The sequence below is a fragment of the Hyla sarda genome, unplaced genomic scaffold (assembly GCF_029499605.1).
Source record: "Hyla sarda isolate aHylSar1 unplaced genomic scaffold, aHylSar1.hap1 scaffold_253, whole genome shotgun sequence".
Classification (NCBI taxonomy): Eukaryota; Metazoa; Chordata; class Amphibia; order Anura; family Hylidae; genus Hyla; species Hyla sarda.
In genome coordinates, this window is record NW_026609218.1 from 42,013 (window position 1) to 56,950 (window position 14,938).

Consider the following 14,938-nt stretch of genomic DNA (forward strand, 5'->3'; position numbering starts at 1 on the left):
GAAGCTCTGGGCCCTACAGTGTAGACAGATGTAGCAGAGCTGAAGAGGGTTCTCCAGGGGCCACTATAGGGGAATAATAGGATGGGGAGGAGAAGCTCTGGGCTTGTTCAATATCTCATGTCCCTAGAGTTAAGGAGGAGTGTACGGGGGATCTCATGTGGAGACCTCATCAGCAGAAGGCTTCTCTACAGTAAGAGCAGGCACACCATTCTCGCCCTAATAATGGCAGATCACACAGTCAGAGAGGTGATCTGAGGACTGTACAGGGGATCTCATGTGGAGACCTCATCAGCAGAAGGCTTCTCTACAGTAAGAGCAGGCACACCATTCTCGCCCTAATAATGGCAGATCACACAGTCAGAGAGGTGATCTGAGGAGTGTACAGGGGATCTCATGTGGAGACCTCATCAGCAGAAGGCTTCTCTACAGTAAGAGCAGGCACACCATTCTCACCCTAATAATGGCAGATCACACAGTCAGAGAGGTGATCTGAGGACTGTACAGGGGATCTCATGTGGAGACCTCATCAGCAGAAGGCTTCTCTACAGTAAGAGCAGGCACACCATTCTCACCCTAATAATGGCAGATCACACAGTCAGAGAGGTGATCTGAGGACTGTACAGGGGATCTCATGTGGAGACCTCATCAGCAGAAGGCTTCTCTACAGTAAGAGCAGGCACACCATTCTCACCCTAATAATGGCAGATCACACAGTCAGAGAGGTGATCTGAGGACTGTACAGGGGATCTCATGTGGAGACCTCATCAGCAGAAGGCTTCTCTACAGTAAGAGCAGGCACACCATTCTCACCCTAATAATGGCAGATCACACTGTCAGAGAGGTGATCTGAGGACTGTACAGGGGATCTCATGTGGAGACCTCATCAGCAGAAGGCTTCTCTACAGTAAGAGCAGGCACACCATTCTCGCCCTAATAATGGCAGATCACACAGTCAGAGAGGTGATCTGAGGACTGTACAGGGGATCTCATGTGGAGACCTCATCAGCAGAAGGCTTCTCTACAGTAAGAGCAGGCACACCATTCTCACCCTAATAATGGCAGATCACACTGTCAGAGAGGTGATCTGAGGACTGTACAGGGGATCTCATGTGGAGACCTCATCAGCAGAAGGCTTCTCTACAGTAAGAGCAGGCACACCATTCTCGCCCTAATAATGGCAGATCACACAGTCAGAGAGGTGATCTGAGGACTGTACAGGGGATCTCATGTGGAGACCTCATCAGCAGAAGGCTTCTCTACAGTAAGAGCAGGCACACCATTCTCGCCCTAATAATGGCAGATCACACAGTCAGAGAGGTGATCTGAGGACTGTACAGGGGATCTCATGTGGAGACCTCATCAGCAGAAGGCTTCTCTACAGTAAGAGCAGGCACACCATTCTCGCCCTAATAATGGCAGATCACACTGTCAGAGAGGTGATCTGAGGACTGTACAGGGGATCTCATGTGGAGACCTCATCAGCAGAAGGCTTCTCTACAGTAAGAGCAGGCACACCATTCTCACCCTAATAATGGCAGATCACACTGTCAGAGAGGTGATCTGAGGACTGTACAGGGGATCTCATGTGGAGACCTCATCAGCAGAAGGCTTCTCTACAGTAAGAGCAGGCACACCATTCTCACCCTAATAATGGCAGATCACACTGTCAGAGAGGTGATCTGAGGACTGTACAGGGGATCTCATGTGGAGACCTCATCAGCAGAAGGCTTCTCTACAGTAAGAGCAGGCACACCATTCTCGCCCTAATAATGGCAGATCACACAGTCAGACCTCACAATGTCATTTCCACAGGGGAGATGTCCTTAGATGAGCTTCTGCTGAAATACTCTGTGCTGCCATCAGAGCAAGAGAGCGCTAGTGTGAGCGAGCCGGACAGTGTGGAAAATGCGGAGGACTACGGTGAGTGGTTGTGTACGGTGAGTGGCCTACGATGGTGGCCTTGTGTCTTCAGGGCTTCTCATGGTTTCTGCCTTTTCAGAGTCTTCAGGTTGTGACTCCTCGGACTGTGAATCTGAAGGAGTGGAATTTCTGATCAAACTAGATGAGGCTGACCCCGGCATTGACCACCCGCAGTGCCACCCCCCTGAGCCCAAGGAGGAGATCACCGACATTGCTGCCACCGCCGAATCTCTGCAGCCCAAGGGGTACACACTGGCCACCACTCAGGTAATACCCACGGTTATCGCCTCCTAGTCAGGATCACTGGCCATATGTCTATACTGGGGAGTGATTTATATGTTACACTGTCCTCAGATCATTGTGTGGTGATGTCTATAGTGGGGAGGGATTTATATGTTACACTGTGCTCAGATCATTGTGTAGTGATGTCTATACTGGGGAGTGATTTATATGTTACACTGTCCTCAGATCATTGTGTAGTGATGTCTATACTGGGGAGGGATTTATATGTTACACTGTCCTCAGATCATTGTGTGGTGATGTCTATACTGGGGAGGGATTTATATGTTACACTGTCCTCAGATCATTGTGTGGTGATGTCTATAGTGGGGAGGGATTTATATGTTACACTGTCCTCAGATCATTGTGTGGTGATGTCTATACTGGGGAGGGATTTATATGTTACACTGTGCTCAGATCATTGTGTGGTGATGTCTATACTGGGGAGGGATATATATGTTACACTGTCCTCAGATCATTGTGTGGTGATGTCTATACTGGGGAGTGATTTATATGTTACACTGGCCTCAGATCATTGTGTGGTGATGTCTATAGTGGGGAGGGATTTATATGTTACACTGTGCTCAGATCATTGTGTAGTGATGTCTATACTGGGGAGTGATTTATATGTTACACTGTCCTCAGATCATTGTGTGGTGATGTCTATAGTGGGGAGGGATTTATATGTTACACTGTGCTCAGATCATTGTGTAGTGATGTCTATAGTGGGGAGGGATTTATATGTTACACTGTGCTCAGATCATTGTGTAGTGATGTCTATACTGGGGAGGGATTTATATGTTACACTGTCCTCAGATCATTGTGTGGTGGGGTCTATACTGGGGAGGGATTTATATGTTACACTGTCCTCAGATCATTGTGTGGTGATGTCTATACTGGGGAGGGATTTATATGTTACACTGTGCTCAGATCATTGTGTGGTGATGTCTATACTGGGGAGGGATTTATATGTTACACTGTCCTCAGATCATTGTGTGGTGATGTCTATAGTGGGGAGGGATTTATATGTTACACTGTGCTCAGATCATTGTGTGGTGATGTCTATACTGGGGAGGGATTTATATGTTACACTGTCCTCAGATCATTGTGTGGTGATGTCTATACTGGGGAGGGATTTATATGTTACACTGTCCTCAGATCATTGTGTGGTGATGTCTATAGTGGGGAGGGATTTATATGTTACACTGTGCTCAGATCATTGTGTAGTGATGTCTATAGTGGGGAGGGATTTATATGTTACACTGTCCTCAGATCATTGTGTATTGATGTCTATAGTGGGGAGGGATTTATATGTTACACTGTGCTCAGATCATTGTGTGGTGATGTCTATACTGGGGAGGGATTTATATGTTACACTGTCCTCAGATCATTGTGTAGTGATGTCTATACTGGGGAGGGATTTATATGTTACACTGTCCTCAGATCATTGTGTGGTGATGTCTATACTGGGGAGGGATTTATGTTACACTGTCCTCAGATCATTGTGTGGTGATGTCTATACTGGGGAGGGATTTATATGTTACACTGTCCTCAGATCATTGTGTGGTGGGGTCTATACTGGGGAGGGATTTATATGTTACACTGTCCTCAGATCATTGTGTGGTGATGTCTATACTGGGGAGGGATTTATATGTTACACTGTGCTCAGATCATTGTGTGGTGATGACTATACTGGGGAGGGATTTATATGTTACACTGTCCTCAGATCATTGTGTAGTGATGTCTATACTGGGGAGGGATTTATATGTTACACTGTCCTCAGATCATTGTGTAGTGATGTCTATACTGGGGAGGGATTTATATGTTACACTGTCCTCAGATCATTGTGTGGTGATGTCTATACTGGGGAGGGATTTATATGTTACACTGTCCTCAGATCATTGTGTGGTGGTGTCTATACTGGGGAGGGATTTATATGTTACACTGTCCTCAGATCATTGTGTGGTGATGTCTATACTGGGGAGGGATTTATATGTTACACTGTGCTCAGATCATTGTGTGGTGATGTCTATACTGGGGAGGGATTTATATGTTACACTGTCCTCAGATCATTGTGTGGTGATGTCTATACTGGGGAGGGATTTATATGTTACACTGTCCTCAGATCATTGTGTGGTGATGTCTATACTGGGGAGGGATTTATATGTTACACTGTGCTCAGATCATTGTGTGGTGATGTCTATACTGGGGAGGGATTTATATGTTACACTGTCCTCAGATCATTGTGTGGTGATGTCTATAGTGGGGAGGGATTTATATGTTACACTGTGCTCAGATCATTGTGTGGTGATGTCTATACTGGGGAGTGATTTATATGTTACACTGTCCTCAGATCATTGTGTAGTGATGTCTATACTGGGGAGGGATTTATATGTTACACTGTGCTCAGATCATTGTGTGGTGATGTCTATACTGGGGAGGGATTTATATGTTACACTGTGCTCAGATCATTGTGTGGTGATGTCTATACTGGGGAGGGATATATATGTTACACTGTCCTCAGATCATTGTGTAGTGATGTCTATACTGGGGAGGGATTTATATGTTACACTGTCCTCAGATCATTGTGTGGTGATGTCTATACTGGGGAGGGATTTATGTTACACTGTGCTCAGATCATTGTGTGGTGATGACTATACTGGGGAGGGATTTATATGTTACACTGTCCTCAGATCATTGTGTGGTGATGTCTATAGTGGGGAGGGATTTATATGTTACACTGTGCTCAGATCATTGTGTAGTGATGTCTATACTGGGGAGGGATTTATATGTTACACTGTCCTCAGATCATTGTGTAGTGATGTCTATACTGGGGAGGGATTTATATGTTACACTGTCCTCAGATCATTGTGTGGTGATGTCTATAGTGGGGAGGGATTTATATGTTACACTGTCCTCAGATCATTGTGTGGTGATGTCTATACTGGGGAGGGATTTATATGTTACACTGTCCTCAGATCATTGTGTGGTGGGGTCTATACTGGGGAGGGATTTATATGTTACACTGTCCTCAGATCATTGTGTGGTGATGTCTATACTGGGGAGGGATTTATATGTTACACTGTGCTCAGATCATTGTGTGGTGATGACTATACTGGGGAGGGATTTATATGTTACACTGTCCTCAGATCATTGTGTAGTGATGTCTATACTGGGGAGGGATTTATATGTTACACTGTCCTCAGATCATTGTGTAGTGATGTCTATACTGGGGAGGGATTTATATGTTACACTGTCCTCAGATCATTGTGTGGTGATGTCTATACTGGGGAGGGATTTATATGTTACACTGTCCTCAGATCATTGTGTGGTGGTGTCTATACTGGGGAGGGATTTATATGTTACACTGTCCTCAGATCATTGTGTGGTGATGTCTATACTGGGGAGTGATTTATATGTTACACTGTCCTCAGATCATTGTGTGGTGATGTCTATAGTGGGGAGGGATTTATATGTTACACTGTGCTCAGATCATTGTGTAGTGATGTCTATAGTGGGGAGGGATTTATATGTTACACTGTCCTCAGATCATTGTGTGGTGATGTCTATACTGGGGAGGGATTTATATGTTACACTGTCCTCAGATCATTGTGTAGTGATGTCTATACTGGGGAGGGATTTATATGTTACACTGTGCTCAGATCATTGTGTGGTGATGTCTATAGTGGGGAGGGATTTATATGTTACACTGTCCTCAGATCATTGTGTGGTGATGTCTATACTGGGGAGTGATTTATATGTTACACTGTCCTCAGATCATTGTGTGGTGATGTCTATACTGGGGAGTGATTTATATGTTACACTGTCCTCAGATCATTGTGTAACGAGGTCTATACTGGGGAATGATTTATATGTTACACTGTCCTCAGATCATTGTGTGGTGAGGTCTATAGTGGGGAGGGATTTATATGTTACACTGTCCTCAGATCATTGTGTGGTGAGGTCTATACTGGGGAGTGATTTATATGTTACACTGTCCTCAGATCATTGTGTGGTGATGTCTATACTGGGGAGGGATTTATATGTTACACTGTCCTCAGATCATTGTGTAGTGATGTCTATACTGGGGAGGGATTTATATGTTACACTGTGCTCAGATCATTGTGTGGTGATGTCTATAGTGGGGAGGGATTTATATGTTACACTGTCCTCAGATCATTGTGTGGTGATGTCTATACTGGGGAGTGATTTATATGTTACACTGTCCTCAGATCATTGTGTGGTGATGTCTATACTGGGGAGTGATTTATATGTTACACTGTCCTCAGATCATTGTGTGGTGAGGTCTATAGTGGGGAGGGATTTATATGTTACACTGTCCTCAGATCATTGTGTGGTGAGGTCTATACTGGGGAGTGATTTATATGTTACACTGTCCTCAGATCATTGTGTGGTGAGGTCTATAGTGGGGAGTGATTTATATGTTACACTGTCCTCAGATCATTGTGTGGTGATGTCTATACTGGGGAGGGATTTATATGTTACACTGTCCTCAGATCATTGTGTAGTGATGTCTATACTGGGGAGGGATTTATATGTTACACTGTCCTCAGATCATTGTGTAGTGATGTCTATACTGGGGAGGGATTTATATGTTACACTGTGCTCAGATCATTGTGTGGTGGGGTCTATACTGGGGAGGGATTTATATGTTACACTGTCCTCAGATCATTGTGTATTGATGTCTATAGTGGGGAGGGATTTATGTTACACTGTCCTCAGATCATTGTGTGGTGGGGTCTATACTGGGGAGGGATTTATATGTTACACTGTCCTCAGATCATTGTGTAGTGATGTCTATAGTGGGGAGGGATTTATATGTTACACTGTCCTCAGATCATTGTGTAGTGATGTCTATACTGGGGAGGGATTTATATGTTACACTGTCCTCAGATCATTGTGTAGTGATGTCTATAGTGGGGAGTGATTTATATGTTACACTGTGCTCAGATCATTGTGTAGTGATGTCTATACTGGGGAGGGATTTATATGTTACACTGTCCTCAGATCATTGTGTGGTGATGTCTATACTGGGGAGGGATTTATATGTTACACTGTGCTCAGATCATTTGGTAGTGATGTCTATACTGGGGAGTGATTTATATGTTACACTGTCCTCAGATCATTGTGTGGTGATGTCTATACTGGGGAGGGATTTATATGTTACACTGTGCTCAGATCATTGTGTAGTGATGTCTATACTGGGGAGGGATTTATATGTTACACTGTCCTCAGATCATTGTGTGGTGATGTCTATACTGGGGAGGGATTTATATGTTACACTGTCCTCAGATCATTGTGTATTGATGTCTATAGTGGGGAGGGATTTATATGTTACACTGTCCTCAGATCATTGTGTGGTGGGGTCTATACTGGGGAGGGATTTATATGTTACACTGTGCTCAGATCATTGTGTAGTGATGTCTATAGTGGGGAGTGATTTATATGTTACACTGTCCTCAGATCATTGTGTAGTGATGTCTATACTGGGGAGGGATTTATATGGTACACTGTCCTCAGATCATTGTGTGGTGATGTCTATACTGGGGAGGGATTTATATGTTACACTGTCCTCAGATCATTGTGTAGTGATGTCTATACTGGGGAGGGATTTATATGTTACACTGTCCTCAGATCATTGTGTGGTGATGTCTATACTGGGGAGTGATTTATATGTTACACTGTCCTCAGATCATTGTGTGGTGATGTCTATACTGGGGAGGGATTTATATGTTACACTGTCCTCAGATCATTGTGTATTGATGTCTATAGTGGGGAGGGATTTATATGTTACACTGTCCTCAGATCATTGTGTGGTGGGGTCTATACTGGGGAGGGATTTATATGTTACACTGTCCTCACATCATTGTGTAGTGATGTCTATACTGGGGAGGGATTTATATGTTACACTGTCCTCAGATCATTGTGTGGTGATGTCTATACTGGGGAGGGATTTATATGTTACACTGTCCTCAGATCATTGTGTAGTGATGTCTATACTGGGGAGGGATTTATATGTTACACTGTCCTCACATCATTGTGTAGTGATGTCTATACTGGGGAGTGATTTATATGTTACACTGTCCTCAGATCATTGTGTGGTGATGTCTATACTGGGGAGGGATTTATATGTTACACTGTCCTCAGATCATTGTGTGGTGATGTCTATACTGGGGAGGGATTTATATGTTACACTGTGCTCAGATCATTGTGTAGTGATGTCTATACTGGGGAGTGATTTATATGTTACACTGTCCTCAGATCATTGTGTAGTGATGTCTATAGTGGGGAGGGATATATATGTTACACTGTCCTCAGATCATTGTGTGGTGATGTCTATACTGGGGAATGATTTATATGTTACACTGTCCTCAGATCATTGTGTAACGAGGTCTATACTGGGGAGGGATTTATATGTTACACTGTCCTCAGATCAATGTGTTGTGATGTCTATACTGGGGAGGGATTTATATGTTACACTGTCCTCAGATCATTGTGTGGTGATGTCTATACTGGGGAGTGATTTATATGTTACACTGTCCTCAGATCATTGTGTGGTGATGTCTATAGTGGGGAGGGATTTATATGTTACACTGTGCTCAGATCATTGTGTAGTGATGTCTATACTGGGGAGTGATTTATATGTTACACTGTCCTCAGATCATTGTGTGGTGAGGTCTATACTGGGGAGTGATTTATATGTTACACTGTCCTCAGATCATTGTGTGGTGAGGTCTATAGTGGGGAGGGATTTATATGTTACACTGTCCTCACATCATTGTGTAGTGATGTCTATACTGGGGAGGGATTTATATGTTACACTGTCCTCAGATCATTGTGTGGTGATGTCTATACTGGGGAGTGATTTATATGTTACACTGTCCTCAGATCATTGTGTGGTGATGTCTATACTGGGGAGGGATTTATATGTTACACTGTCCTCAGATCATTGTGTAAGGAGGTCTATACTGGGGAGGGATTTATATGTTACACTGTCCTCAGATCATTGTGTAACGAGGTCTATACTGGGGAATGATTTATATGTTACACTGTCCTCAGATCATTGTGTAACGAGGTCTATACTGGGGAAAGATTTATATGTTACACTGTCCTCAGATCATTGTGTAACGAGGTCTATACTGGGGAATGATTTATATGTTACACTGTCCTCAGATCATTGTGTAACGAGGTCTATACTGGGGAGGGATTTATATGTTACACTGTCCTCAGATCATTGTGTAACGAGGTCTATACTGGGGAAAGATTTATATGTTACACTGTCCTCAGATCATTGTGTAACGAGGTCTATACTGGGGAATGATTTATATGTTACACTGTCCTCAGATCATTGTGTAACGAGGTCTATACTGGGGAGGGATTTATCTGTTAGGCTGGGGGAGCGCATACGGCAGGGGGAGCTAAAACCTTGCGCTCCCGTATGTAATTCATTTCCATGAGCCGGTCGGAGTTAAACGTGCGGTCGGCTCATTTTTGCGCTGTTGACCACAGTTTTAGGTCCGGGGAAAAAGCGCATTGAGCCCAAAAATGAGCGGACCGAACGTTTCACGCCGGCTCATGGAAATGAATTACATACTGGAGTGGATAGAAAGGCATACGGGCGCGCAAGGTTTTAGCTCCCCCCTGCCGTATGCGCTCCCGTATGGGGGAAACGTGATGTGAACCAGCCCTTACACTGTCCTACACCTTCCTCAGGCTCCCCCATCATTGTGACCTGTAGTTTCCTCCTATCTCCAGGTGAAGACCTCGGTCCCGTTTCTTCTGCGGGGGGAACTGCGGGAATACCAGCACATAGGCCTGGAGTGGATGGTGACCATGTATGAGAAGAAGCTGAATGGGATTCTGGCCGATGAGATGGGGCTCGGGAAAACCATTCAAACCATCTCCCTCCTGGCCCATCTGGCCTGTGAACGTGGTGAGTGTTGTGCCCTGTTGCCCTTGTCTGTACATGCACCAGCACCTGCTATAACTCTTCATTGTATCCTCTAGGGAATTGGGGTCCTCATCTGATCATTGTGCCCACCAGCGTCATCCTCAACTGGGAAATGGAACTGAAGCGATGGTGTCCTAGTTTTAAAATACTCACGTATTATGGTTCCCAGAAGGAGCGTAAACTTAAGAGACAGGTGGGTGGCTGGTGGTGTGCCCCTGTGCACGATACCCATGTGATGATGGGCTGTGGTGGGAGGATATTAGTGGGCGCTGGTGGTGGTGTAGAGCGGTGGGCTTATGCATTGGGTGGATGGCGGTGGATGGTAACAGAGTTCATAACGTCAAAAAAAGACCAGAATCCATCAAGTTCAACCTATAACCCTAATGAGTCCCTACTGATCCAGAGGAGCAAAAACCCCTCATACTAGAGGTAAAGATTCCTTCCTGACTCCAAATATCAGAATAAATCCCTGGATCAGCGTTCTGTCCCTATAAATCTATTATACATAACCAGCGATGTTATTATTCTCCAAAAATGCATCCAGACCCCTTTTATATTCTTATACAGAGTTCACCATGACACCTCCTCCGGGAGAGAATTCCACAGTCTCACTGCTCTTACAGTAAAGAACCCGTCTGTGCTGGTGTAGAAACCTCCTTTCCTCTAAACATAGAGAATGCCCCCTTGTTATATATACAGTCCTGATATATTATATATATTATTAGGTCACCTTGTTATATATACAGTCCTGGGTATAAATAGATCATAGAGAGACCTCTGTACTGTCCTGATATATTATATATATTATTAGGTCACCTCCTTGTTATATATACAGTCCTGATATATTATATATATTATTAGGTCACCTTGTTATATATACAGTCCTGGGTATAAATAGATCATAGAGAGACCTCTGTACTGTCCTGATATATTATATATATTATTAGGTCACCTCCTTGTTATATATACAGTCCTGGGTATAAATAGATCATGGAGAGATCTCTGTACTGTCCTGATATATTATATATATATTATTAGGTCACCTCCTTGTTATATATACAGTCCTGGGTATAAATAGATCATGGAGAGATCTCTGTACTGTCCTGATATATATTATTAGGTCACCTCCTTGTTATATATACAGTCCTGGATATAAATAGATCATGGAGAGATCTCTGTACTGTCCTGATATATTATATATATTATTATATCACCCCCTTGTTATATATACAGTCCTGGGTATAAATAGATCATGGAGAGATCTCTGTACTGTCCTGATATATATTATTAGGTCACCTCCTTGTTATATATACAGTCCTGGATATAAATAGATCATGGAGAGATCTCTGTACTGTCCTGATATATATATTATTAGGTCACCTCCTTGTTATATATACAGTCCTGGGTATCAATAGATCATGGAGAGATCTCTGTACAATCCTGATATATTATATATATTATTAGGTCTCCTCCTTGTTATATATACAGTCCTGGGTATAAATAGATCATGGAGAGATCTCTGTACTGTCCTGATATATTATATATATATTATTAGGTCACCTCCTTGTTATATATACAGTCCTGGGTATAAATAGATCATGGAGAGATCTCTGTACTGTCCTTATATATTATATATTATTATATCACCCCCTTGTTATATATACAGTCCTGGGTATAAATACATCATGGAGAGATCTCTGTACTGTCCTGATATATTATATATATTATTAGGTCACCTCCTTGTTATATATACAGTCCTGGGTATAAATAGATCATGGAGAGATCTCTGTACTGTCCTTATATATTATATATTATTATATCACCCCCTTGTTATATATACAGTCCTGGGTATAAATAGATCATGGAGAGATCTCTGTACTGTCCTGATACATTATATATATATATTATTAGGTCACCTCCTTGTTATAAATAGATCATGGAGAGATCTCTGTACGGCCCTGATATATTATATATATTATTAGGTCACCTCCTTGTTATTTATACAGTGCTGGGTATAAATAGATCATGGAGAGATCTCTGTACTGTGCTGATATATTATATATAAATTATTAGGTCACCTCCATGTTATATATACAGTCCTGGGTATCAATAGATCATGGAGAGATCTCTGTACTGTCCTGATATATTATATATATTATTAGGTCACCTCCATGTTATATATACAGTCCTGGGTATAATTAGATCATGGAGAGATCTCTGTACTGTCCTGATATATATATTATTAGGTCACCTCCTTGTTATATATACAGTCCTGGGTATAAATAGATCATGGAGAGATCTCTGTACTGTCCTGATATATTATATATATATTATTAGGTCACTTCCTTGTTATATATACAGTCCTGGTTATAAATAGATCATGGGAGAGATCTCTGTACGGTCCTGATATATTATATATATTATTAGGTCACCTCTTTGTTAAATATACAGTCCTGGGTATAAATAGATCATGGAGAGATCTCTGTACAGTCCTGATATATTATATATATATATATATATATATTATTAGGTCACCCCCGTGTTATATATACAGTCCTGGGTATAAATAGATCATGGAGAGATCTCTGTACTGTGCTGATATATTATATATATTATTAGGTCACCTCCTTGTTATATATACAGTCCTGGGTATAAATAGATCATGGAGAGATCTCTGTACTGTCCCCTGATATATTTATACATAGTTATTAGGTCTCCCCTAATCCTTCTTTTTTCTAAACTAAATAACCCTAATTCTGATAATCTTTCTGGGTACTGTAGTCCTCCCATTCCCCGTATTACTCTGGTTGCCCGTCTTTGAACCCTCTCCAGCTCCACTATATATTTCTTGTACACTGGTGCCCAGTACTGTACACAGTATTCTATGTGTGGTCTGACCAGTACTGTACACAGTATTCCATGTGTGGTCTGACCAGTACTGTACACAGTATTCTATGTGTGGTCTGACCAGTACTGTACACAGTATTCTATGTGTAGTCTGACCAGTACTGTACACAGTATTCTATGTGTGGTCTGACCAGTACTGTACACAGTATTCTATGTGTGGTCTGACCAGTACTGTACACAGTATTCCATGTGTGGTCTGACCAGTACTGTACACAGTATTCCATGTGTGGTCTGACCAGTACAGTACACAGTATTCCATGTGTGGTCTGACCAGTACTGTACACAGTGTTCTATGTGTGGTCTGACCAGTACTGTACACAGTATTCTATGTGTGGTCTGACCAGTACTGTACACAGTATTGTGTGTGGTCTGACCAGTACTGTACACAGTATTCTATGTGTGGTCTGACCAGTACTGTACACAGTATTCTATGTGTGGTCTGACCAGTACTGTACACAGTATTCTATGTGTGGTCTGACCAGTACTGTACTCAGTATTCTATGTGTGGTCTGACCAGTACTGTACACAGTATTCTATGTGGGGTCTGACCAGAACTGTGCACAGTATTCTATGTGTGGTCTGACCAGTACTGTACACAGTATTGTATGTGTGGTCTGACCAGTACTGTACACAGTATTCCATGTGTGGTCTGACCAGTACTGTACACAGTATTCCATGTGGGGGTCTGACCAGTACTGTACACAGTATTCCATGTGTGGTCTGACCAGTACTGTACACAGTATTCCATGTGTGGTCTGACCAGTACTGTACACAGTATTCTATGTGTGGTCTGACCAGTACTGTACGCAGTATTCTATGTGTGGTCTGACCAGTACTGTACGCAGTATTCCATGTGTGGTCTGACCAGTACTGTACGCAGTATTCCATGTGTGGTCTGACCAGTACTGTACGCAGTATTCCATGTGTGGTCTGACCAGTACTGTACACAGTATACCATGTGTGGTCTGACCAGTACTGTACGCAGTATTCCATGTGTGGTTTGACCAGTACTGTACGCAGTATTCCATGTGTGGTCTGACCAGTACTGTACACAGTATTCCATGTGTCGTCTGACCAGTACTGTACACAGTATTCCATGTGTGGTCTGACCAGTACTGTACACAGTATTCTATGTGTGGTCTGACCAGTACTGTACACAGTATTCTATGTGTGGTCTGACCAGTACTGTACACAGTATTCTATGTGTGGTCTGACCAGTACTGTACGCAGTATTCCATGTGTGGTCTGACCAGTACTGTACACAGTATTCCATGTGTGGTCTGACCAGTACTGTACGCAGTATTCTATGTGTGGTCTGACCAGTACTGTACGCAGTATTCCATGTGTGGTCTGACCAGTACTGTACGCAGTATTCCATGTGTGGTCTGACCAGTACTGTACACAGTATTCCATGTGTGGTCTGACCAGTACTGTACGCAGTATTCCATGTGTGGTCTGACCAGTACTGTACGCAGTATTCCATGTGTGGTCTGACCAGTACTGTACACAGTATTCCATGTGTGGTCTGACCAGTACTGTACACAGTATTCCATGTGTGGTCTGACCAGTACTGTACACAGTATTCCATGTGTGGTCTGACCAGTACTGTACACAGTATTCCATGTGTGGTCTGACTAGTGATTTGTACAGCGGTAGAATTATTTCCTTGTCATGGTCATCTATGCCCCTATTGATGCCCCCTAAAATTTCATTAGCCTTGGCAGCAGCTGCTCGACACTGGTCACTACAACTAAATTTACTGTTAACTAACACTCCCAAGTCCTTTTCCATGTCAGTCGTCCCAAAGTGTGCTCCCATTTAATACATAATCCCAGCCTGGATTTTTCCTTCCCGTGTGCA

At 42.8% G+C, this 14,938-nt stretch overlaps 1 protein-coding gene across 1 annotated transcript in view; it reads left to right on the forward strand.

Annotated features, from left to right (window-relative positions):
• Positions 1-14,938, forward strand: part of SRCAP (Snf2 related CREBBP activator protein) — an 85,028-nt gene that overhangs the window by 28,258 nt on the left and 41,832 nt on the right. Inside the window, exons 9-12 of the mRNA XM_056553174.1 lie at positions 1,813-1,920; positions 2,000-2,187; positions 9,976-10,153; positions 10,228-10,364. Of these exons, the coding sequence (XP_056409149.1) occupies positions 1,813-1,920; positions 2,000-2,187; positions 9,976-10,153; positions 10,228-10,364 (611 nt within the window). The remainder of the gene's footprint in view (positions 1-1,812; positions 1,921-1,999; positions 2,188-9,975; positions 10,154-10,227; positions 10,365-14,938) is intronic.